We start from the raw sequence: 27,509 nt of genomic DNA, 5'->3' as shown, positions 1-27,509 counted from the left end.
AACACTTTTTTTCAAATATATTCAACTTTTTACATTCTATTTCTCTCAAGTTAAAAAAGGTCTCATATTTCTTTTTCATTTTCCAAATTTCATCTCTTTTTATTCTTAATTTTGTAAGACTATACAAATAGCAAGTATGTTAACAAAAACATCAATTTACAAGACATGCAATTTATGTCAGATGACAGTATGGACAAATATACATGATGACGATTCCGGGAAATACAAAACAAAGACATTTAAACATGGTATGAAAATGATTTGTTGCTACAGGACCAAGGCAACTGGTCACCCTTACTTGACCAATCACCTTAATAAATAAATAGAAAACTTCCAGGGCTTAAAATATGGACAACGATGCACTTCTCATACATCTTTGTCCTATAATAATGGGTTTTTCCATTTAAAATCCACACTACCCCTGGGGAAGATTTAGCTAAAGTCATCCACAGAGGGAGAACGAGTTGAACAGAATAGACAATTGTGTAACTTCCATTTAAAATACTCACTCCAGTTGTGGAAGATATAGGTAAAGCCATAATACAGAGGGAGTATGAGTTTCAAAATGATTAACCATGACCAATTACATTTGAAAAACATACTCCCCTGTTGAAGATATTTCTAACATCTACAACAGGGGTAGTGTAGATTTCAACTGGAATAGCCTGAGGGGTGCAGTCTTTTCTCCGAATGGTTCAGTCTTTAAATGTGTCTTTTCTGCACATTGGTTTTATTGTAAATTTATTTCCTTGAAAGATATTACAGGTAAATTAAGCAATTCTTGGCCATGCTCGAATGTACCTGTTGCATCCATGTAGCCCACTAGGCATGTATGCAATGCAAGGCACGTGTATGCTTTCTTCTGTACCGCACATGTTTATTGCAACCACTAGCATTCAGAGTGTTCAAACTTAGCCAAGAATTACTTAATTTACCTAGAAATTGTTGTCCAAAAGATTATATGTCTGAAATAATTCGTAATTAAATACTAACTGCAACCAACTAAAGTGGAGGAAAATAAATATATCTCAAATTCATGATTTCTGAGACAAGACCCCGATTCATGTCCTATAACACACCCAGCAGTTAAAAATCACAGATTTATTACAGTGGATACCATTCAAATACTGTTGTAATGTAATCAAGCAAAATCAGTTGGTTGTTGCCGAATTGGTTACCACTTTTTCCACACACATTCAATGGTAGACTTCAATTTTTTTCCCAACAGGACATCAAAAACTCTGAAGAGTGGAAATACACAGGTCCTGATTTTCCTTGAAACACCAATGGAAAGTGACCAGTGGTGATCATAAGGACTTGATTTTCTTTGAAAAACTGATGGAAAGTGACCAGTGGTGAACCGGGCAAACATTCCTCGGGTGATGACAAATATTTGAAGTTGTCCTGCTCATTCATTCTGAAAATACTTCACTAGAATTTTACAGTTATTTGGCCCAATATCAGGATGAAATTTTGTCTTGAACTGGCCTTAAAGACAATGTGCATCGTACATTAACTGGAAAACTCACAGGTCACCTCGTGGACCAGCGGTAAAATCCAACCCGGCACATCTTTTGGTATAAATCAAAATTGATTTAAGCAACTAACAATGTTTGCTTGATTCCATCAATGATGTTGAGCATCATTATCCCATCCAACAGATTTGATACTTTTCTGGACCATTCGTATAATTGACACTTTCCTGTCATTGATGGGGTGATCATCGATATCATACCGTCTTGACCTCGATTTTGATATTTTATAAATCATGCGTAACCATTCTTGACATCGCTTTCGTTAGTTTATAATACATGCTATCGAAGTTCACCACATCAAAGCAGGAAATTGCCAATATAAGAATGGTCTATAAACACTCCACGAAGTAAAATAAACAATTGATGCCAAATTGATCTGTGGAATGTCAATAAAATTCCAAGCAGTTCCCCTGCATGATTTGCCCTGCTAATAACAAATCATCGCATTTGACATGTCAACATATATGTGACTCCTCGCCACAACTGAGCCGGATGTCGCCAATCATCATTTTTGAGATATTCAACCAAAATATTCTGCTTGAAATTAGCTTTAAAATGATGTATATCATGTCTATAGTACTTGACATTTAAGTAGTGAAAAATCAATAAAACAGTCAATAAATCCTTTCTTTCCTATTGTTTATTGGTAAGTTCGATGGAGCATATCTCAATAGTGGCACTGGCGACATCCGGGCTCAGTTGTGGCGAGGAGTCACATATGTTGGGGTGTGTTGGGATACACAGCTGACGAAATGCACACTTATGAATTACCATGGTAACGAGTTAACCATGTTGTTGATCATCTTCCAGGAAATCCTGGGCCTGATCTCTGCTGATGACATCAATATGGCTCACCTATATGTAGTGAGGAGAAAAACAAATACCAGCCATCTCATCATTTGAACACATTAAACAACAAAATCGCTAGTTAGTTACTCCATTCAACCATGCATTTGATATAATTAACAGAAATAAGGTACATGCCCTAAGTATCTTCCTTTTATGAGTTGCAAGTTAAATGAACTAAATCAATACGTAGATCGACATGTTTAAGGCCAGTATAAGTATAAGTATAAGTCTGACATTGTTCCGACACATCAGATGTTGTATTTTTGGTTCTCTACCAAGAGCTTTGCAGGGGCTGTCTTTTGAAAATGGGGTTAAGAGCTGTAGAATGCTCTTCTGGTCTCTTCAAGAAGAGCTTTACAAGAGCTGCTTGCACCTGTGGTCATTAAAGTTTCAAGAATTTATCGAGTCATCCAGAGGAGATATAAATCACTCAAAAAGAGCTGTAGAGGAGCAATTGCTCCCGCTCCTCTCAAAAGGTAGTTCCTGGGTTTGGTTCTTGACTGCAAATTTCTCTACAAAACATCTGTAAGACTAATATGCTGGTCTTAAACAGCGCAAACAAAGTTGCAGAAGGCTTAAGACTTGAGTCGTGAATTTATACAGAATTTTTCTGATCAGAAAAATTGTGCACTCTTAAGTTTAAAAATTTCAACTTTGAATAATGTAGACATGTGCCTTATTTCTCTAAGCTGTAACTATATCATATACGTATCCAATTCACATTACCTGTTTCTGTACCAAGGTTGGTTGGGTTAAGTTTGACATTGATACCGAGCGTGGTGTGTATGCGCATGTATGTCACACAGACAAATTCACAAAATATGTACTTTTCTTATCAGATATTACACCAAGGACATCATATTGGGCAATTTCAGTTGAAATCCATACACCCCCTATGGAAGACATGACCTTAATCTCCTACACAGGGGGTGTAGATTTCAAATGGAAATATCCATTCCGGTAATCCCATTTGAAATTCACACTCCCTGTGTGGAAAATTAAGGTCATGGTGTATAGATTTCAATTATAATAACCCATTAAAGGCTTACATTAGTTGTCCAGGGAACTTAATTACTGCCAACATGAGTTAAAAGCCAGAAGCAATTATCATGCTTTAGAAGCAGAATTAATTGACAAAAGAGAAAAAAATAAATATTGAAAAACAGTTGTCCCAGCTAGAGCTGCATTAAAACTGAAGAAATGCATCATGGAAGAAATATAGTAGCTGTGAAACGATATCACAATCACAAAGCACCCCACGGTGGGTCGATCACTATGATTGCCAATCAGTCTCTTCAACTAGCTCCCTTAAAACTTTCGTTCTTACACATAGCAAGGGAACCTTCAGGGTCAGTAGCAGAGATGACCCTTTTGTAGCAATCAACTTGAAGATCAAAAACTTGGGTAGGAGTCTACTTTGTAGAGTGGCAACAACCAACTTGGAGGTCAAGTTTATGCAGTTGTGAATGCTTCAAACTTTGTATTGTACACGGCCATACGAATCGCCCTGTCCATCGTATGACTCAAGTCCTGACCCCCGCATATTATGAACTTGTAGTGCCACTCCATTCGCTCATCGTATCATGGTGTGCTTCGTGATTAAGTAAGGGCTTCGTAGTGCGGTCTTGACTGAATTCAATCAGCCCGGTTATTATTTAGCCGTGGGTTATGTCGTCCTCCAAGAAGTCCTGGGCCTGGTCCTTGCTGATGACATCGATGTGGCTCACCTAGAAGATGGGGCAGCAAATCAGATGGTGGAAAGGTTAAGCATGCAAAGCAGTGCCAAGTACACAAGCAAAAGCAGCATCAGTATGGCAGGTTGTAACGGCATGACACAACTGGACAGTTCAAATATGAGGATCCAATTGACCTTTTCTGTAAATCCCATAAGTCTTTGCAGGTAGACCTGAGATGTCGTCATTTGACATCATGCCGATGTGCACATCTTTTAGCAAACATCGTTACTGAGCATTTCAAAACCTTGAAGTGTAGTACGCAGAAACGATGTGTGCATCGTTGTGATGACATCACAGGTCTACCCGTTAATGCTTAAGGGATTTACCGAAAAGGTGAATTACACTTGGGAGTTCTTTCAGTGGGTAATCAACCTAAACTGGTCCTGGTGGGCATATTATTAATAACAACCTTTTCCCTGTGTATCCTTCATGTAAGAGAATACCAAATAAATTCTAACTCTAATCCTAACCCTAACCTTTATCCTAACCCTAAATCCTGACCCTAACCCTAACTTTAATCCTATTAGTATTTTGTGCTCTCTTACACTAAGGATAAACCCTTTTCCCAACTTTTACAACATTGATAATGATGCAATGTGTGCCAATTTTTATTAGTCATAAAGGAAAGGCTATCAATGTTTTGAAGACCCTTCCCAAACAAAAATTATGAAATTGCTGCTGCAAATTAGAGGGATCAGTACAAGATGGCCATATCTGCAATAGCTGCCCTACAGACATTTGGCATTCTATATTGTACACATATGACACCTGGCAGCTATTGCAGATTGATCCTTCTTGCACTAACCACTATGGACCACAATGGCCTCATCCCAATAACTTCAATTAAACAATCATAGTACACAATTTGACCTTAAGTTGCAGAGTATGAGTTTTTGTACCCCGATTTTCAAATGTCATTCAATAAATGTACAAATGTATTGAGGTTAAAGAACTGTGCCCCTGGTAGATGAGCATGTTGTGGATACTAGTGAACCCATCAAAATTTCGAAAAGGTGAAGCATATATTAAGTTAGGTCACACCACCATTGATTTAGTTTGCTCTCCCACCATTTAATGATTATAAACATGTAACCCCCTTATTCCACAGGAAATATTATTTTATATAGTTTATACAAAGGTTTCCACAGTCCGAACTACATTTGTACTAACAAAATACAACTGTGATTTGGTAATTTTCAGAAGCAAGGTAAACAAATATGGCAAAAATTAATTTCTTGTGTTTAGAATCAAAGTTAAAATTTAAATCATTAATGTACCAACGCAGATGAACTTTCATGCTCTACACAATGAGTTTACTTTAAAAAGTTTCAAAATTGTCATCCAAGCGAATATGTTATCTTAAGTTTAGCTACTCCACAGTCCCACACCTCGTTCCCTTTTAAGCCTAACTTTTCAGCTATCAACTTACCTTGTTCCTAAATTTGACACCGTAGAATTTATCACAGGATTCCAAGAGCTCCGGTCTGAATGTAGTTGTGATGAACTGAGCATTGTCAGACAGTTTGTGGATCATATCTGCACAATAATGTATACAAGAGTGAAATGGTTTAAGTTACACTCATCTTTTCTTTGCGATACTTTGGTTACAACACAAATATTTCATTTAAAAACTACTAGATTGTATACTCGATTCCTCCTCTTTCATGCTCTGTAAAGACCAATAAAACTGCATCATTTTAAGCTATACTTGGGTTATTCTTTCAATAACCTTCATATAATTTTACACGAAATTAGGGTTAGGGTTAAGTTTAGGGTTAGTTTAGGGTTTGGATTAGGGTTAGGGCTAGGATAAGGGTTATGATTAGGATTAGGGTTAGGATTAGCTTACACAAAATAATTACATGAAGGATCGACCTACACTTGAACATATTAAACCATTCTTCTTTGACATGCCATAATGCAGGGATGTAAGTTGCTGTTGAAACAATCTTTTTAGCGAATGGTAACAGGGATATCACCTCCCAATTTTTTCTCCAATGACCACCCCTCTCCACCAATCCATGATTACCTACCTGCTACTGCCTTTCTATGTTGGGCATCCAAGGCTGAGTCTATTTCATCAAACAGGTAAAATGGTGCAGGATCACATTTCTGGATAGCAAAGATCAGAGTCAATGCTACCAGAGACTTCTGGCCACCAGACAGCTGCTGCATCTCACGGGTCTCACCAGCCCTGCCTGTGAACGACACCTGTTTGGTAGAAGACAATTGATTTCAAACTATTTTAAAAATTGAATTGTTTCCCAAACCAGACATACACATGATTACATCTTGAGTTTTAGGTATTTTGTCTTTTTCAAATTCCTGTTGCAGATTTTCCCTGCAGCAAAAACTCCTCGTTTTCAATTAGATTTGTACACATGGTATTTGCCATCATAGTGAATACATCATACCTACTGCTTCACGCTTGGTTTGCACACCTGTTAGCAACCCATTGCCTTTGTGTTGCGATCATTATGATCGTGGTTCCAAACACAGATAGCTTGAACCGGTTGACCTGGCAATGATTGATTTTGAAGTCTTACTATTATCAAGGTCTCTTCCAGAACAGAGTTCAGGCCAGACAAAAACAGACTCTTGTACTTGCTCTTCATAGTTCTTACCTTAATTCCAACTCCAGTAAACTGTTCTACAAGCGGGATATCAGACTGTGAAGAACCCTCGCTGTCCAGCTGAAAGAAAAGGCAAACACATCTACAATCAAGTTTTTGTTGGTAATATTTATTTAGGTTGGAGATCGATCACAAAATCAGTGCCTACATAAAAATTGATGCGAAGACTGATAATAAAGAAAGCAATTTGAACCAAACATGTAAGGATTTTTAATCCTAATTCTGACCTTAGATATTTTTCCGGCAATGATATCTGCTTTGGCATATTATATAAATTTCTAGAGTTCAGATTAAATTAAGAAATCATCTATTGGACCTTTGAGTATATTGAAATAGGCAATATGATTTATTTTTATTTAATCAATATTACTCTACTGTTGGGTTAGTTATGAACTATTAAAATCAATGCATGTACCTCCAGCCACAATACTACCCAGGATAGTAGTGTACCGATAACTCTTACGATTCATTATATTTACAGGTTACATAGAACACTTGGTTTCTAAGACCCGGTTCACACAAGAGAAATCGCTTCATTCAATGAAGATAAAAATGATGTTTTCATTCAATCATAATTGAACAATGAAGATCGAATGAAGGAATTTGTTGGCGAGAATAGGGTCCAAGATGCATGACTTACTCCCTGAGATGAGTCGCTATCTCCTTTCTTCATCACCAATGTAGCTCTACCTCCTGGTACCAGTGATGCAAATACTTCACTGAAGTACTTGGATACTTGCTTGAACGTCAGCTGAATGGCCTCATATTTACGCAATTCTAATACATTCATTAGGTCAGTGATAGCCTGGCAGGAAAAAAAATCACATGGTCAATATCATGGTAGCTTTTGTTCAAGTATTAAATCAAGTTCAACTACCATAAAGGTTTGCCTAATGGTGCTATGTGCTCCCTTGACGTAAGTGGCATTTTAGGCACAACGTAAAAGTGCCCTCCCGTAAAATTCCCACCAGAACCTTAATTCTTGTTGGGATTTCAGAGGAGGGAGCGCTTTATTTGCACATGAAATTTAGCCCAAGGCAAAGAAGCTCAAGCGCGCCATTAGGCAAATCTTGCCCTGTTTTGGTTTCAAGATAGCATATTTGTGTCAACAACTGTATTCTTAACAAACATTTTCAGTATTCTTCCAAAATTTTGTCAGTATCATTGCGCTAGTCCAGTAGAAATCCTTTGGAAGACATGAACTTAATCTCCCACACAGGGGGTATAGATTGTAAATGGAGACACCCATTCACATTCCCTGTGTGGAATAATAACATGATTAAGGTCATGTCTTCCATAGGGTGTGTATGGATTTCAACTGCAACAGCCCATTTAGTCAAATCAGTACAAAATACTAAAGATCAGTACTAATTGGCAGCAAAGTTCATTAACAATTCTTTCCCCTTATTAAATACAAGTGAGACTTGAATCCTTACTGCATGTCCCTTGTCCAGTTCTTCTTTCCTCTTGATAAGTTTCTCCTTCTGATCTGAAAAGTTGACAAACTGATCCAAGGCCTTCTTGTTCACATGGCTATACTTCTTCAGCTCCGCATTGCACTGTTCCAGTTTCTTGAATAGCTGCTTGATGGATAATTTGGTATACTTCTCAAAGGCATCACTTGGCAGCGAACCAAGCTCCCGAATCTTGTGCATACATTCCTCTTTCTGTGCACAAAGAAATACAAAGGAACATATAAAGCATTTAGGGTTTTGATATATATTTTGACATGGAAGCAGACTTTGAACAGAAGGGTGAGAGTTCATAGGACAATGTCGAAAAGATGGGTCACTAACAATGGAGAGACGGTGTATATTTTGTTTCTTTGCATTATATGTAGTTTAAGTTGTAGTGTAAGATTTTGTTCAGCACATTGGGGTCATTTGACGGAATGCACTTTATAAGCATGCCAATCATTCATTGCTTTATTCGTATGTAGATTTATACTAACTTTAATGTTCAACTTACAACACAAGGTACACAAGACATTATTATAATGATTTAAGTTGTGCAGCAGAACAACTTTAGTGACTGTAACTAAAATGTTTTTAACCATTCTTTGTCTCGGACAGTCAGTGGATAAATTGTCCTGGCTCAATTATTCTTGCATATTACAGTTAACATTTACATCAAGTACATAAATTCAACTCAAATATTTCATACTTCAAATTTGTATTTAATGAACTCAAATATTTTTTTTTTTTTCACACAGGTGTTAAAACGAGATGGGAGAAAAGCTGCATTGTGTATTATGCAAAAGTCTGTCTAGCCCACTACCCTTTCGCTAACCTATGGATTAAAAAATAGCGATTAATACAAAATGGTACCATTGCACTGTGGCTTACCTTCTTAATAAGCAAACTCTGCTTGTTGGTCATCTTCTCTAATGATTTAGTGTCGTCAGTAATCTTGTCTCCATACTCTCTCTCCTTTGCCTTCCAGTCGTCTAAGTCACCCAATTTGTTACCTTGATCACGATTCAACCCATCTAAGGTACTTTCAATGTCTACAAAATGAACAAGAAAATATCATAAATAACACTGACATTCACTTGATAGTTGTTGCTGTGTACTGTATAATGGAAAGTTTTTGCGGGGGTTTAATTTCATGCTAAAAATGTTTGCCAATAATTAATTTAACATTTTGTAAGTAGTAGTGTCTTTTCATGTTTTCATCTCTATATAACCCGATATTTAAAATGTTATTAAAACGTTTTGACTAAAACCAATATTTTAAAAACAAGTTTGTTTGTTGGGAATACACTATTTTGTTCCCCATCGCAACAATCCAATTGGCAGACTGCCCCTAGTTCTATACATAAGCCTATTGTATACAGAGTCCTCTTGGACTCTTCTATAGTTTTCGGCAAGGTTCTTCAGCGGTCTGCCAATTTGGAACTGTTTATAGCATAAACACGGAAGTGAGATTTCATTGGCTAATTGAATCATATCATCACATCTATATCAGCATCTCCTTCGCCGATCAAGCTGCGTAGCAATGCGTGACCTAGTTCTTTTTACGCGATAATCAAGTAGAGCAGTTGTGAAGGAATTTGCTGAATACTTTAGACACAACAAAGAAACATGACATACCTTCCAACCTAGCTTTGTTGGTCTCTACCGCAGTCTCCAGTGACTGCTGCTCTCGAGTGCTGTTCTCCAACTTCTGTTTGCGGTCTTCGACAGAGATTTCCTGCAGTTCCATCACCAGCTGTTCCCTCTTTCTCATCAGGTTACCTGATAACTGATTGGAAACTTTGTTCTTCAAACCCTCCAACTGGAAAAAGGAAAATTAACAAAGCATTTCTAACTTATTTTTATTCACTCATTTATAACAATTCAGCCAACAGACCAGACGAGAAGCCAACAGTGCTTGAGTACTACTCCCCATCCCACACAAATTCAGCACTAATTTTTTGAGCTGAAAAAAATATTATCAACTTCTGCCAAATGAAACAACGCTCAATCCTAGTTATGCATTTAGTTCTAACTGGAAATAAAAGTTTAATTACACTATTTGGCCAAATTTATGAATTAAGGTCCAAAAATGTGCATTTTTAGGGTGTTTTTCATATGATGTGATAATTAAGCCTAAAGACTTGTATGAAGTCTAGTTTCAATTTATGCATTCTAATTTTTGAAAAAGCATGTTTCATTCATATAACCAATCATTTAATTAAAGTAACAACATTTTCTATTATCTACAGTTAGTACTAAATGAATGATTAGGATTGAGCTATGTTTCAATTGGCATAACTTGATGATAATATTTTTTTTAATCCCAAAAAAATAGTACTATATTTTTCTGGAATGGGGAGCAAGATCAGCCTCATCAGGATGTTCACAATTGCCAGGGTGATGTTACTTTGTTTAAAGGTGGGTGTTCCAATTGCAACACAGGTGTTATCTACCTCACATTGAGGCACACCATCGAAACATTCTTAGGCACCAGGAACAAATCTGTTCGATCTTTAGGTCAACCGTTGATGCTGCTACGATGCTTGTAATTCATAAACTATTATGTAATTAATCAGAATTAATGCTAAATTTATATTGGTCAATATCATTACAGGTACTATTTTATCACAATTAACAATAGTAAATTAATTGATTTCATAAATAATAAGGATCGACCAAGCATCGATGGCCAGTCGAAAAATCAAACTAATTTGTTTCTAGTAATCTAGTACCTTATTTCAAGTTTTTGAGTTCAATTACTTTGACAGTTTGGATTCTAGAAGCAAAAATGTGCCTCGCAATGACTTCCAGGGTGCAAACTAGCACACTACCATGTTTTTGTTCATACCGCTTATACGAAACCTGATACCCAATATAATGTCTCAGCTTTCATATGTGATGACCCTGAAGACACTTATCCCTACCTTAATTCTCTCTGCAAGTGCTTCCTTGTTCTTCTGGTTTAAGCTCTTGATCTCATCATTGAGTTGATCTACCTCACGCTGATCCGCTACACTTAACTGTGACAGAAGGTCAGTACCTGCAATGCAATGACAAAATGATGTGGGATTATTTAAAATTCAATGTGCAATGTTCACTGTGAACCCAAAGAATCATTACTTCAGATTTTTAAAGCGCCAACTTGATCACAAAGAATGCAATTCTAAGTTTTTTTTAAACAAACATGCCTCAAATTACATATAAATTGTCAAAGCAATTACAAAACAGGTTTATAACACAATCGTAAGTTTGTGCAGCAATGAGGTTGATTTGTAATGATTTTGTGTTATTTGATTAAAAAGAAAAAAAAAATTATATTACTATAAACAGACAGAGCTGTGTCTAACATTACCTAATTCTTCCTCCAATGATTGGGCCGTTCCTCTCATAGCTTCCAGACTGGCCTGCAAACTAGACAGACGTTTCTCTTTGGGTGTGAGCGCCCTCTGGATGACCTGGCTTTCTTCCTTCATGATGCGCATATCACTTCGCATCTGCTCATAGATATCCCTATAAGAAATCAAGCAGTGTGATGTTAATAAATCAGTGAGCAGTTATTTCCATTTTGTCAACGCATTGACAACAGTTATCTATTAAGTAGTGCTGGCAGGTTGGTACCAAGATCGAACTTGAACCTCTCTATATCCTGGTTATTTTCAGCCCTTGGCAAAACAAACTATTCTAGCACACAAGCACAAAAGATATCACAGACTTGCGAAGATGCATGTTATATTTAGTTATAATTTAGCCATCTGGCAATGAAAAAACGTTTTACAGACCCGACCCAGATTTTGCCTTTTGGAATAAATTTTCTTTCTTAATTTTGCTAAAATCATCTGATATTTAGCTAAAATTTTGGGAAAAATTCAGAACATTTCATCAAATTCAGAACATTTCAGAACATCAAATTCTGAACATTTCATCAAATTCAGAACATTTCATCAAATTCAAAACATTTCATCAAATGTTTGGTTTTGGTTTTCTTTTCTCTTGCGCCTTGAATCCCTAGGCAAAGGCACATATAAATACTTGTTGTTATGTTATGTAAATTCTTGTCAGATTTGTCAAGCTTTCAGTGATATATTAGGGTCATTTTGGCTTCCAGAAAGGAAACAAAATCCAAACCATCCGACCTTACTTAAAAGAGATTACAGAACCATCCATTCAACCGACCTGAAAACAGACAATGTCTTAACTTTGATCAAATCTATGGAGGAAACGAGACATCTCAAAAATGGCTCTACTTACTTATTTTTCCTATTTTTGGTCTCTATCTTCTGCATGTCACTCATCATGGTAGTTATTTCAACCTCTACCCGTGAAAGTTTATCTCTCAACTCCTCGTACTCTTGCTCCTCACGAGCTAGTTTCTGTCGCAGCTCTACGATGCTGCTCTGTAGCTCCAGACGTGACTTGCGAGTGTCGTAATAACCTCCTGTGATAGCACCTTTCCTGCTTACTTGGTCACCTACAAAAGATGTGATGGTATTTGGAATATTTGTATTAAACTCATGACACACTAATGTAATATTCAGTATCTTCCTTGTACTTGGGATTCATTATCTGAACCTAAAACCCCTCGACTACAAAATATTGAATTTTCACACACCCTGTGTAGGAAGTTAAGGTCATGTCTTCAATATAGGGGATGTATGGATTTCAACTGGAATAGCTGCTTGCAAAATCTAATCTGCCCAAAAAAATCAAGTTAGGTTAAGCATTAGGGTTGGGGCATACTACATTCCACAATTACACTACTCAAACTAAGCATGTAACTATATTCAGCTAATAAAGTAGTGTTAAGTGTGACTTATGAATACATCGCGTTTTAACATAATATATCAGAGTTTCATGTGGAGCAAGGTGTTGCCTTTACCTTCCAGTGTCACGCAATCCAAGTTCTGCGTCCGTGAGAACTGTGCTGCTACCTCCATGCTGCGGCAGATTAACGTCTTACCAAACACATGTTCAAAGACAAAGTCAAAGCGTTTGTCAAACGTCAGGTTGGATACCATGGGCAGTGCATCCTACAAAGAAACAAAGTCATATAAATTGTGTTATTTACAGCAATCTCAAGTTGGTGTACCTCTCTGTGCCTGTTGCACTGCAGACAGACCTCAAATTAAGTTGTACAGAGCATCACAATTTGCCTGTTGCGATATAACCTTGGGGTGTAAATTGCAATACAGCTTTAAACGATAAGCATTCCATTGCTCCTCATACTCCTGTTTCAAACACCCTTGTCCCACATCGTAAAAAGTAGGGTGTAATATGATAACAAAAGATACTTTCAGGAATGATTCAGGACAGGCTAAATGAAACCATTAAGCAGATGAATGGATTCAGTCCTGCAGTGTGCACATCCAAATAGTAATCAGGGATGCAAGTGGGTAATATATAAATTCAATTCCTCAAAAATGACTCTGTCACCCCTTTTATAGCTCCTATTTCTGGAATTCCAGAAGACTTGATATTCCTGTGTACTTAAACATTCATGAGGAGGTAGATTTGACGATCATGATGTTTGTGTTGACTGAGATTCTTCAACCATAAGTTTTATCAGACTGAGCTAGATGCTGCGTTAACTTAACAAAACTTGAGTAAATGTGTACTTACTGGTGATTCTGGATAGTGGGTGGGCCTGACCTCCAATCTGTTGAGTGGCATGAAGGACACCTCCCCTGGTAGCTTATTCTTGTTCATTTCTGTTAAGATCTTGGTACTTATAATGTCTGTATCTACTATGTGGTAGAATAATCTGAAGAAAGAAGAAAAGGAACGTAACAAAATTGTTATAAATACAATTTTTTTTTTAAATGTCTTACTAAATAATTAAGTGAAAGGTATACACTTCAAATCTTGGCTAGCTATCAACTTTCACACACGGCCAATTGGACTTCGCAATATTTAATGCATTCGGTGTTGTTACATTCACAACATGAAACGATTCTAAATGTTTTCGTCTGCAAGCCACGCCTATTATCGGAAACAGAGAGGTGCATTGCGCCGCTCAGCGGCATGAAAGTATGCAACCAGCATTAGGTTTAGGAGGTTGAGATTGACCTTTTTCGGTAAATCCCATAAGCCTTTGTAAGTTCATGTGAGATGTCATCATTTGACGTCACACCACCTTGTAATGCACAGAATCAATGTTCACTAAACGATGTGTACATCAGCGTGACGTGTACTGACATCAAATGACAACATCTCAGGTGTACTCGGAAAGGCTAATAGCATTTATCGAAAAGGTCAATTAGCATTACGGTTTGGATGGCATCCAAAATCTTCACTGTAACAATTGATAACAACCGCATACTTTTCAAGTATCACTCTTGCTGGCTGATACATGTAATGGCTCTGGTGTATGCAGGATAAATTCCTGGTGATTAAATGCTAACAAATTTTCTGTCATATTGCAGAAAATAACTTGCTTCTTGCTGCGTTCAAGCTGGATTCTTTTTTTACAAGTTTTCAATCAAAACACCATTATAAGCTTTTTGAATACATCTTAGTGAATAGCCAGACTGACCTGCTTCCTGCTGTAACCTCTACACATGTGTTAAACCTAGATGCACATTGGAAGTTCTCAATCAGGATACCGTGATAACCCTCTAAGACATCTTTGTGAATATTTTTGTTACGGAATGTGTCCAGTACTTTCTTGATACTGTCTATACCACGGAGCACCGCCTGGAGTGAGATAAAAATTAATATTAATAAAATCTTTTTTAAAAAATTCACTTGTTTCGGTAATGCATGCACTTAAAAGAGTCAGTTACAAATTTCTCTAATAAAAGTTAATAAAAGTATAAAAGATCCACATTCTCTGCAACACATATTTTTGTTGGTGATGGCAGCAACAATATATTTTCCAATTCTCTCCTCACTGGTGGTTTTGTGGTAATTGTCTTTTTCTTAAAATTCAAAACAACATTTTCATCTTCTTGACTTGTTTTCCATTTTCTCCAGAGTGCCATCAAATTATGCCTTACAAACTTTGTAGTGCTAGTATTCTTCAATATATTTTCATATAATTTTTATTAAAAAAAATCAATGAAGTCAAACCTACCTTCCCTGTCATCGATCTTAATGTCTGTTCCTTCTTGTGAAGTTCATCCTTGGTGGTTGCTATTTCTTGCTGGATACTGTTCTCCTGCCTCCAAAGAGAACTGAGAAAGAGAAGAATTTTTTTCTTTAATTCACATTTCACACGCTAGTAATTATACATTTGGGTATTATTCTTATACGTAAGACTGACAGCTTATTTGAATTCAAGTGTTCACAAATCTAAGCAACAGTGTCGAAAGATGAAGCGTGTGCTCAGAAAATCACACAGCTGTGGTATGAACCACGGAAGGTGTAAGTCAGGCTAGAAACTTTCATCTCATTCACACTCATCAGACACTGCCAACTGAAGGAGTGACTAACAACTTCAGCAGAAGAATGCTCTGCCATGTTTGAGATCAATCAGGGTACCTGTGGGCTGTTTCACCATATATCAAATTAACTAACTACTGAGCATGCTCTCTGTAATGACTTCGTAAATAACACACTAAAACCTCAAAAAATAAATTGTTTAGATTGGCGTAACATAAAAAAATTAGGGTAGGTAGGTCGGGATTTTTAGTTCGGGATTATTTTCAGTTCTATATTTTTTTGTTGTTCTTTTTGCAAAAAAAAAGTCTAGGGTCAGGCCTACTTTTAGGGTCAATCGGGTTACGACAAGAAAACATTTTTTTTAGGCCTAAGAGCAGTGCATACAAACATTTTAAATGCAAATTTGACAGAGATGACAATAATGTTGCACAGTTTTGGCCTTTGCTGCATTAATAAGCACAGGGTACACTGTTCAGTTGGTAGTCGTTATAGCTGTAAATATTTTTTAATTGATAATATTAATATTTTAAAAATGTCTCTTATGCACACTCATCTTAACATCACTTACTTTCTCTCATTCTGCAGTTCATCTTTGCGTTTCTTCAGGTCATAATGACCGCGATTGGATGCCTCCACTGTGTCCTTCATCTGTTCTATATCAATGTTGAGTTTGGCCATGCGTGCTTCCAGCTCCTCATTCCTCTTCATATCTGTGGTGATGTCTTCTCTTTGTCGTGAAATCTAATCAAGGAAAGTGAAATTAATGACTTAATGCTCCAATAACATATACACAAGGTATGGGACAACATCGATAAAACACCTGCATGTTACATCAGTGGGTCTGGTACATTTCCTAAAGACTTGAGGTTAAAACATAATTTCTAAAAAGTAAACCCCTTACTCTATAAATTTGTTTAAAGTTCCAAATTGTTAAGATTACGTAACATCTTGACCGCTTATCATTAAAATAACTTGGGAAAAAAGTGACAAACGATAATATCTGAAAGGTCATTTCTCTCCACTTAAAATGCTCCTCAAACTCAGAGGTTCTACATACCTGTTCATCCTTGTCTTTGATGGATTTGTTGAGTGATTTGAGTTCTTTACGGATCCACTTATCTCTGTCTTCTCTCGTTGTGAACTGATTTCCACGACCCTGTTTGGCAAACAATTCTGTGCGTCTCTGCTCACAGGCTTGCAACCTGGTAAGAGCAAGCATGATTAAATATAATACCATCAGATCTCAGAATAATTAATGGTATACCTTGCGCACAAGCATAACCCTAACCCTAACCCCAACCCTAACCCTTAAAAAAATAGGTTGCGCACTGCGCAGGGTAAACCAGAATTGTACCCAGATCTCTACAGGCAACTGGTCTGTTGAGTTGGTCAAATGCCGGAAACATTTTGGCACAACATGCAAATACAATAAGTGTCAAGAATTTATGAAACACTCTATACACAGTGTTCCAAAACAATTTATGCTCATCCATTCTGCCATGGTTTCTGGGAAGTTAAATTTAACCAACAACATGATTGGGATACCGATTACTATCGTAAAAATTCAATGATTGGCATATGTGCTTACTATCGAGCACTTTTAAAACATGCAAACATGAAGAGCCCCATCCGCAAAAGGCATAAGTTTAAAGGGTTTTGAGCAAATCATCGATACACAATACACATAGTTATATAGGCACAAGTAAACCTGCAAATTTGTGTCTCAACCCCATTAGCTCAGTTGGTAAAGCACCAGACTATGGTACAATTTCATGTTTTCAAAAGCGCTTGATAGTAAACACATATGCTAACTATCAAGTTTTTACGGTATATACCTTTTCCTAAACATGCACTACGCAAATCCATTGTTGTCTTACGATTGCAAAACTAATATGGTTGGTCTGCAATGTGTTACTGAATATGATTACGGATGGATTCTTTCAGAAGGTTGTGGTAGTGCTAAGAAATTGTGACAGCATCTGATCCAACAAGGCCAAAGGAGGCAATTTTGAAAACAAAAGCTTATTATTATAATCTACATGCTCAGTACCTGAGTATGTATTGCTAACATCCCTATCATACTTGGCTGTATAGTTTTAACTTTTACAAATGCCAATTTTTATATATGTATTTTATTCCACTCTATCTTTGCCTGTACCCGAATTTCACAATTACCGCCTCTGGCTTTATAGTTGGATTGGATTGTGTCACATTTTGTGTAAGCCCTCAGCATCCGATAGTCCTTACCTTTGTGTACTCTGTTCCTCCTGTTTCTTGAGTTCCTCATACCGTGGCATCACATCCTCCAGTTCTTGCTGCTTAGCATTGATAGCCATATCTAACTTTTCAAGCTTCTCTTCCAGGACAACCTGCATCAAATCCAACCACACAACAATCCAGTTAACAACCGTTTCATTTTAAAAGCTAAAAACATAGTGGATGTCACTCAAAATTTAACAAAACTATTAACTTTGTCTGCAGAGTTTTGGCCTTGTGAAATCACTTTCAAGTTGGTGATATATTCATTTGGCACACAAATACACACAGCACTGTATGCATACAAAACAGTAATCCCAACGCCCTGACATCACTAACTGCACTAGGCCAAAATGTACTATGGAAGTGCGTTAAAATGTTGAACTTCCACATTTTGTATTCCAACTGACTTTAAATATGTTTATAATTCATTATCATCCCCTTGTCTTTGATTTTGTGCCATTTGTACGATTTTCATTCTGAAACCGTACTACAGGGTGTCCCAGAATGTTTAATAAAAATTCATACAACCAATAGTTTCCATGGTATTTCTGATATTTTACCTGACAATAAACATGGTTAAGTTAACTATATCTTTTCCTCGATGTGCAAAACACAAGATCCATCTTGCCTAAAAACATTATATCGCAAATATTAGACAATTAAACTTTGTATTGATACTGGGGTGTCTTTGAATATGATGTAATGTATGCCGCTACTAATCATTCTCAGGCACCCTGTATGGCTGCCAGAGTCTTAGCCTGAAATCAGAAACCACCCGTCCAATCTATACCAAAATTTGACCCTCAAATATAAAACAATTTGTCTATACCCATGGAAGGGTCACTGGGTTCAAATATGTCCTGATTTGGCCTTTACATGTCACTTTGAATTAGTCCCAAGTTCATATACCCTTAAAATCATCTGTTTTAGACCTATCACATCTGTAAAATCCATTAAATCTACCCGTCTAAAATTAGATTAGCACGTCTTAAAGACGGGCAGACGTATGGCTGGCTAAGACCTTGATGGCTGCTTTGTAATAAGCTTCCCTATTAATGATCACCAACTAACCTTAGCATCTACGTCACCTTTAACCTCCTCTTGTAAATCCTTCAGCACCAGCTCCAGTTTGGCACGCTTCTTGAACAGATCTTGTTTTTCATTGGACAGCTGATCTCGCTCCTCATTGGCTGCCCTTATTCGACTCTTCAGCTCTCGGCATTCTTTGTTGATGGTCTGTAAAAAGGTTGGAAAGTTTTAATATTGAAATTCTTCACCACATTTCACAAGTGCTGTTTGGAATGTTCGATCCAATTAAATACAAATTTAAAATACTGGTGTCTAATTGACTGTCAAGCAAATCACCACTACTTGTCCCAACTCCTAACTTCTATGAATGATTCCCTACTAGACAAGATCATTATTTTGCCATACCTTCAGATTTTGCTTGATCACATCACATTTTTGTTTATCATACCTTAATCCTCTTGGAGGCTTCTTCCTGTGCATCTCTCAGCTGCCTTGTCATCTCTCCACTGTTGTCTCGTTTGTTGGCAAGCTGAAATGGAAGGGGAAAGCGTTTTATTTCAAAAGAACTCATGGGAAATTGACAATCTAACAAATCAGAGAACTTTTTAACTTGCATATTGATAAGATGGATAGTACCTCTAGAATATGCACTTAAATTACAGCCTCAAAAAGGATAACACACTTTGAGGCGTAATCACCTGTTAACGTAATCAAATGGTTTTATCTCCCAGTTTATCACATCCTACAATTAACTTCTAGCCTTCTTAAGAACCAACTTACATCGTCTAATTTCTTCCTTGTGTCCATCAGTTCCTGATTATGGATTGTGTACTCCAGGGACCTAGAAAATAACAACATTGAATGAATATTTTATGTTATTACATATCATAATAATAATATAGCAAATGAAAGGTTCCCTTAGCCATCAAAATAAGCCAACTGGACAGGGCTTAAAATGCTGTTGCCAATATGGGCACATCACAATACCAGCTAATCAGTGGCACTGCGTTATCAAACAATGTATGCTTCAAATACACTAAGGGGTTTAGATAATCATTGTGAACACACACTTACAATCTGCAGCAAGTGGTGTTTACAATTTACAGACTCTAAGATATACAATCAGGTATATCATCCACGATCTGTGCTTTCTACAGTGTACGACCAAAAGAAGTAAAGGGTGTCAGACTGGAGAGGCATAGCTGCTCCCTTGCATGATAAATAAACAAATAACATACACAAATAAAACAATCAAACAAGAAATTAACACTAGAGACAAGATTACCTCCTCATTTTATCCCACTTCTGGTATTGTTTCAATTCTTCTTTCTCCTCCTCCAATGTCTGCAACCTCTCTTCAATGTATTTCAACAAGTCTTCAATCTTCTCTCTCTTGCCCTCCGTCTCCTTCAAGATGATCTGACTCTCTGACTTGCGTTCATCGTATACCCTGGTACCGGCCACTTCCCTAAGGAGCTTCAAGCGCTGAGAATCTGGTGCTGTGGCCATTTGATTGATCTGCAGCGAATTTGGAGATAAGGTTGAGAATTGATAAAGCTTCATTCAATACAAATACAATACATGATGTAGAGACTTCTAAAAAAATAAATAAAATCAGGACATTAAAGTTTGTTTGGCTTATATAAGGCGGAAATTGTTCAGCTTTTGTTACTGCATGCGTCAATAAAGTCCCAACTCACGTTCGTGTAAATTCATATAATCGTGTGCCAGTCACGCATTACGCAACGTACAACTAGTGTAAGCATTGTGCCCAACTGTGTGCATGCCATTCTATATCAATACATGGTGTTATGAGTCTTTTTTCCGCCTTATATAAACTGAACAAACTTAGTAAATCACAGAGACAACAGGAATGCTAAACAGCTCCATTGGATCCTATTGAAATGACCAGACCTTAAACGAGGCCAAAAAACGCACCCAGATTTTCCAAAAAAAACAAAAATCTATAAAAAAAAATCCTTTTTTTTCCTTTTCGATTTTTAATTTTTTTTTGTTCGCGGGTTTGGCGAGTCCTTGGACCTAACTAACATCAAGTGCTACCATCATTAAAAAAATTTGAAAAAAAAATAAATAAATAAAAAATAAAAATTTGGTTTAAAAAAAAATTTTATGGATTTAGAGAGTCCCTTGACCTAGAGTGAAGTACTGCAATCATTTGTGGTTGATTTAAAAAAAAGTTTGTATCCAAATGGGACCGATTTGTAACTTGTGTTCACTGCATACTCTATTGAAGATATAAAAATGCATTGGTTTTGTGCACAAGTCTATATCTTATATAGATTTTGAAGTGAACACAAGTTACAAATTGGTCCGATTTGGATACAAACTTGGAATTTTTTGGCAACTTTTTTCCCCGATTTTTTTTTTTTTTTTATTTTTTTAATGATGATAGCACTTGATGTTAGGTCCAGGGACTCTCCAAAACCGCGAAAACAATTTAAAAATCGCAAAAAAAAAAAAAAAAAAAAAAAAAAAAAAAAATATTTTTGTATAGATTTTTTCAAAAATGTCAAAAAAACGCATTTGGAGCCCAAATACGCAAATTGCGGCGCAAATAACGCAATTGCGTATTCTTAGCAGCCCTACCTTAAACTTAACCCACATTTCAAATATCTGGTCATTTCAAGTAGATCCAATGGTGTGTTTGGAAGCAGCAGGCATTGCACCACAAACCGATGGAGAACAATTATATTGATACAGGATGTAGTAACAAATGAATCCTATTTTAGTACTGCATGTGAAACCCTGCACAATCCAAAGGTCCGACACAACTTACCTTTCCTTGTTTGACAATGTAGTATGGATTACTGCGTGAAAACCCTGCACTCTCAAGAAGATTCATCACATCTGTCTTACTGCAATTTAAAAATATACAATACATGCATCTTAATAAATTTCCAACTGACGATGGTAGAAATCCATAATATACACAAGTATCAGTCATGAGATGGAGGTTCAATCAAAAAAGAGCAAGAGCATCAAAAAGAAGGAAAATTAATGAATCTCAAAAACTTATGTACAGGGAAGAAATAATTAAAAAGGAGGAATTCCTTTAATCAGAGGAAGAATCTCATCTCTGAGGTATGGGTTTTCATTTGAACAAGTATGAGCTACCGGTACATGTATAATAGACGACATTCACTGGTGGACACAAAAGGCATGCAGCAAGGCCTAAAAAAGGCCAGGAATGTGTGAATCCTGTTCCCAGTTTGGAGGGAAAGTTTAGGCTTGAAATAAATAAATACATTATAATAGGAAGAGGAACGCTGACTTATTTAAAGGGAACTTTAAGTTGCATTCCCATGAACTATTTTTCCATCCATGCATGCAGCCATATTTACAAGACTTTTCTAAACCATATCAAATTCAAATTCACAAATTAACAACTTACGTGACCATCTTTTTGTCCAAGAAGTACTGGTCTTTCTTTGAACCAATCACTCTTCTTAATGTCACCTCTTCTTTTTCAATCTAATTGGAGAAATGTGAAGAAATCAAATTAATCTGGAGAACTGCTGATGAATCATTCAAATTTTATGTAAGTACCTTCAAAATAATGCTTCAATTCACTGATTACGATGAATCTCTCAATACACTATCATTGCACTAAGCCAAGGCCTAGAATAAAAGATTTGTATTGACCTTTCTCACCAATCCTAAAATCTCATTTTTTTTTTCATATTTGAATTTTCATATACATGTACCCTGGGTATTTGGTATCACATTAGCGAAATGTTTTGCCTGTTTGTAATTTGTACCGCACAATTCTGATACATTTGTATAAACAAACGAGCCTGAAAAACCTGAAAATCACTATATATGTTTATCATATTTTGTGGTGAACTTGCATTTGTTTAAATTGTATGTAGCAAAATATTTTTTTAAAGTAAGCAAAATAACCAACTGACCTATTTTAAAAGTTTATAAATATTGTGGCAGGCAAACCCGACTCGGTGTATGCTCTCACAGATATTACACTCAACTCACCGGTATCCTATTATCTGAGTTGTCAAATACAATCTCCACGAATGCAGAGATGACCCTTGGCCCTGTGCCTTCATGAAGCAGGGACTGCCGCTGCTCTGGACGAAGGTTGTTAAATTCATCACTGAGTACAAACTGGATTGCTGTAAGTGATAAAACAGAAAGCTTAAGAAATTATTTGGCATTGTAAACATCTACTCTATATGAGATTTCACACAAATTGCACACTCATTATTTACTCAATTTTGGTCAAAGTCCACTTTTTAACAATAACATTCACTCAATGTTTTTCTATTACTAATCACCATCTGAAAAAGTTAATTCAGAAATATTTTATGTAAAAACTCATCTTGTTATTAAAGTTCCGGAACTTTATTCCACAACACAGTTCCATAGCAGATAAGGGCTCACAACATGTGTCATATTTTCAATATATTACACATTTTTTGTTTACTGTTTAGTAATTCTATCAATTTGACCTGCGGGTCACCATTAGAGTTTGAAATAAAAAAACCTTCCTTTTTCTTTTTTTTTTTTAAGCTCGAGTTTTCACTATAAGATACGGCAATGTTTGTGCATTTGATTTTTTTTCAACATCTTTCAGAACCCCTAAATTCTGAGCTAGTGTATGTGATTCTAACAAACTATTCCTTAACTTCTTTGAAAATCACAACTGAATTTGTTAAATTGGTTATAGAATAAATCAAAACTACTTTTACACCAACTTTATTATGCAATTTAGAAATTACAAGAAGCCAAGTCTTGCTGATTAGATTTATATATTGTTTCCATCAACTTATGAGTTTATAATACAAAGTACTGTAATAATATCAAATGAAGAAGTACTCACAATAAAAGAAGTTACTCTTGCCAGATCCATTACGCCCAACTGAAAAAGGAGAAGGGAAAATACAATGTAAACCATCTGATGAAAATACAAGAACCTGTCAAAATCTCATGTCTCTAATAAAAACATAACAATACATAGGTGTCCACAAATAAAAAAAAATAGTTCTGATGTGATGGCGAGATAAGAAAGGATGATTCTCATTAACATGCACAAATTAACAAGGACGGGAACATCAGGAAATTCAAGGTGCTAACTTTCAGGAAATCTTGATTTGAAGGGTAACTTTTGTTTTTAATTTTATAAATAAAAATTAATGGTCTTTCGAATGCAAGCTGTTCCAGTTAAAACACCAAATATGTTTTCCTGCATTGTGTGGTCAAACTGCTTTAATTTAGCTACCTCCCCAGTCCCCCCCAGAAACATTTGGTGAGAAAGCTATGTATGTTCTAGTTGCATTTTTTTATTTGAGGAAAAAAAGCTATACGCTAACGCAGGATTTTCGAGCCCCTTTTTTGCCACTTTGCAGCCAAACTGGCAGATTTTTGGCAAAAATAAAGGGGACGATCATGTATGGTTAAGCGGCAATTTGTTGGCAAATCCAATTTCGCATGTACGGATACTTAGTTTGAGACAACCTTTCTTTTGGCCTGTGGTTACTTTCTTGATGGTTACTTCCAGTGCTCATTTATAAATTTCACTGAATTTTAATGACTGATTTTCTCCAGCATTTAGGCCATATACTTACCAACAACATTATGTTTGGGACTAAAAGGCTCCACAATGGTCTGGTCCCTGTAACTACGGAAACCTTGAATGATAACCTACAAAAAACAAAACAGAATGAACCACACGTTCTCAATCAAAAAATGAGAAAATACAATTCTTAAAAGTTCTGCAATGTCATCAGTCATCCAGTAATAAACAAGCAAACTCTTGTATGGTATGTACTAGGGGTGTAAATTCACGGTTATTTGCCTAACCATTTAAAACCGTTTTTTAAAAAAAAAAAAAAAAAGTGATACCGGTAGCGGAGATTTGATGACAATGACAGAAGTTGTAGATTCGCACGTAAACACAATTTTTGCATAGCAAAATAACTGCTATGCAAAATTTGGAAATTGCTATAGAAACATGTGTTTTGCATGTACCCGTACTGTAGCACATATATACCTATGCAAAAAAGTTGACTGAATTCCACTGCGACTGTTGTCACGTGTATGCCGCTGGTGGAAACCAGCCAAACTTCAGTAAAAAACATGATCGCCGATAACCATGTGATGTGCCATAGGACTGCACAGCGATTAAGTTTGGCAAAATTTGACCTTTTGAGACAAGTTGACAAAACTTTGTGTGTGTAATAAAACTAATAAGGCCCTTCGCACTTGATTATTAGTTTCCTGTTAAAGTTTTTGAAAAAGGGATGAGGTGACTTTTAATTATTAATTATCTTTTATTTTCTTTATTTAGTTTGAACTATTACAAGCAACTATTGACTCGTTTTGACTAAAGCGGGCATTTAATTATTTTATAAGAATATTTGATTTTATAAATAAGTGAAGGTGGAGTTGTACTCTTTGTAAGTTTGTTCATTCATCATTATTGTTGATATTATTAAAGTCAGAAAATGGCAAGTAGAAGTAGTTGAAAGTTATTTTAAAGGAGAAAATTAGAAATAAAAATAAAATAATTAATTATTTTGAGATTTTCAATTTTGGACGCGGGCGGTAAACAGGAAACTAATAATCAAGTGCGAAGGGCCTAATATGATAAATTTAAAAGACAGTCTTTTAAAAGTAAGTATACAATACATGTATATCGCTTTTGGTATTTTGATCAAGGCTCCTGCTAGCTTTCAAAAACTCTGCGTCCTGTAAAACCTGGTTGTGAAATGCGCGTCCCACCACAAAATTTGGGACAAACTGGGGACAACAAATTACTCATTTTCCAGCTTTTTGCGGGAGATTCAGTGTTCAAAACAAATTAAGTCCTCTTGTCCAAAAATCATTGGGGACAACCATATTGGACTATGTTACTTATCCCCTGGACAGGACAACCACTACATGTACTTTTATCTCCAAAAATTTGACACATTTTGAGGGACAACCAAAATGTTTTGAGGACAAGTAGAATTTATGCTTCAGTTATCCTCGGGACAACCTCCATATTTTCCTTATTTCGGACACTGGTGAGATTTACTACCTAGCTAGGCGTGAGATTACCACCTGGCGTGAGACAGTGACGCTTAATGCGTGAGACTCACGGCCAATGCGTGCATGAGAGTTGACAGCCCTGCATTGCGTCCAGCAATACAAAAATGCACCTGGACGCAAGAATTCGCATCCAGCGGGCGCCTTGGTTTTGATGTTTTGGGAGACTGTGAGGGATCCCAAACAACGGGTGACGGAGCCTATTCTTGACTGTGTATTCCTTCAACATGTAGGTATGCTAGGTGAATTCAAATTTGCCATCAAACTGCATCATTTTATATATCAAATCAAAGCCCTTAGTAAACAAAGCCAAAACTGAAAACCATTTTTTCATAGCTCACTGTCTTTCCATAGCAAAGTTACATCTTGTCAAAGATTGACTTTCATCAAAAAGTTTCAGCTAGCAAAATTCCCCAAAACGGCATTTCGGGGGTGTTTCTTAGTCTCATTTATGATATCAGCTTTTTTTAATGGAACTGCTATCCAAATCCCTCTAAAATTCCATGTGCGGGTGACTTATCTTATCACCATAAAAAATCATATATTTGGGTCAAGTGAAGTATAGAAAACATATTTATGTACGTTTCCTTCTTCGGCCAGTTGTTTTAAATTTCTATGTACATGTAAATATGCATTGACATTGTCGGCAAATTTGGCTGACTAGCAAATGTGTTAACTAAGTAAGGTTTGCCTGGGTTACCTACAACATGCATGCACGCTCCGCTGCCGTACGGTACCGTAATTTAGTCTTAAGTTGGACAGATAGTAGGCCTACTGTATCATTCATGCAGTCCAGTTTTATTAGTTATACTTGTGTGGCCGAGCTGTGTTAGTTTTTATCAAATTCATGAATTTTATTTTTATGAATATGATATTTTTAATTTTATTAATAATCGAGTTAATTGCTGTTTTAGCAGTCATGGCAGTGTTTCACCTCTGTAAACATTGTACGGCAATGCCAATGGCAATGCTAATCAATTTTGGTAGCGCCTAGCTTAGATACAAGCATGACAAAGTACATATCAAAACAATACATATGCATGAACATAATTTTACACTGATATCTCTGTCATGTCTGTGGAATTCAGCAGTATTCGCAATTCCATTATGTTTTCTTACCTGTTTTATATACATCTTGACGTATTTCTAGAGTTTTTAATCTCGGCGATATAAATTACGATTACTAGTATTCCAAAATGAGATAAATCAAGCATTCGCGACGAATAAATACATGTTAATTTTTAGAATAAAATTCACAATTTTAGCTGTACACAAACCAAAAGCACCAAAATGGCGCGCTTTGCGGGAAATAGACGATTCCATTATTAAAACAGGTATAGAAGAGGAAAGGGTAGAATAACTATTATCATAATTAATTAATGATTTAATAAATATTCTATATTACTTAAAGCAAAGGTGTTTAATCCTTTAAAGTATAAGTATGTATCCAAAAGAGTTTAGAAAAATCATTGTTCCCATTTAATTTGATCTTAATGAAATAGTACACTAAAATGTATAAAAGGTCTACAACCTAAATACCATAATGAAAAATTCCCCCAATATAAATGACCT

The 27,509-nt window shown here is 36.2% G+C and overlaps 1 protein-coding gene across 2 annotated transcripts; it reads right to left on the bottom strand.

The window, feature by feature from the left end:
* Positions 1 to 2,254: 2,254 nt before the first annotated feature.
* LOC140148838 (structural maintenance of chromosomes protein 3-like) lies at positions 2,255 to 27,234 on the bottom strand. 2 transcript variants are annotated; one of them, XM_072170915.1, is made up of 28 exons: positions 27,057 to 27,234; positions 24,476 to 24,551; positions 23,731 to 23,769; positions 22,884 to 23,023; positions 22,288 to 22,367; positions 21,673 to 21,751; positions 20,161 to 20,393; positions 19,656 to 19,716; positions 19,324 to 19,404; positions 18,918 to 19,082; positions 17,835 to 17,956; positions 16,645 to 16,789; positions 16,156 to 16,328; positions 15,280 to 15,379; positions 14,740 to 14,900; positions 13,827 to 13,968; positions 13,087 to 13,237; positions 12,459 to 12,678; positions 11,563 to 11,720; positions 11,135 to 11,250; positions 9,846 to 10,029; positions 9,099 to 9,259; positions 8,190 to 8,420; positions 7,394 to 7,558; positions 6,745 to 6,813; positions 6,154 to 6,331; positions 5,550 to 5,656; positions 2,255 to 2,390 (listed from the first exon to the last, which is right to left on the bottom strand). In XM_072170915.1, the coding sequence occupies exons 1-28, from the start codon at positions 27,069 to 27,071 to the stop codon at positions 2,319 to 2,321; spliced, it is 3,624 nt and encodes a 1,207-aa protein (XP_072027016.1). In that variant the 5' UTR covers positions 27,072 to 27,234; the 3' UTR covers positions 2,255 to 2,318. The 2 variants fall into 2 exon arrangements, with proteins under 2 accessions (XP_072027016.1, XP_072027015.1); XM_072170914.1 differs by lacking the exon at positions 2,255 to 2,390 and adding an exon at positions 2,967 to 4,111.
* Between the last annotated feature and the right edge of the window lie 275 nt (positions 27,235 to 27,509).

Source organism: Amphiura filiformis, chromosome 3, assembly GCF_039555335.1.
Source record: "Amphiura filiformis chromosome 3, Afil_fr2py, whole genome shotgun sequence".
NCBI lineage: Eukaryota > Metazoa > Echinodermata > Ophiuroidea > Amphilepidida > Amphiuridae > Amphiura > Amphiura filiformis.
Note: the sequence above shows the minus strand (reverse complement) of the source record. Positions and strands in the feature narration are given on the sequence as shown.

Bases quoted from the DNA above. Each gene is read 5' to 3' on its own strand.
- LOC140148838 (XM_072170915.1), bottom strand. The intron at 23,024-23,730 runs GTGAGTACTTCT...TATCACTTACAG, and splicing joins CAAGAGTAACTTCTTTTATT to CAATCCAGTTTGTACTCAGT. The intron at 7,559-8,189 runs GTAAGGATTCAA...TTTTCCTGCCAG, and splicing joins AACTGGACAAGGGACATGCA to GCTATCACTGACCTAATGAA.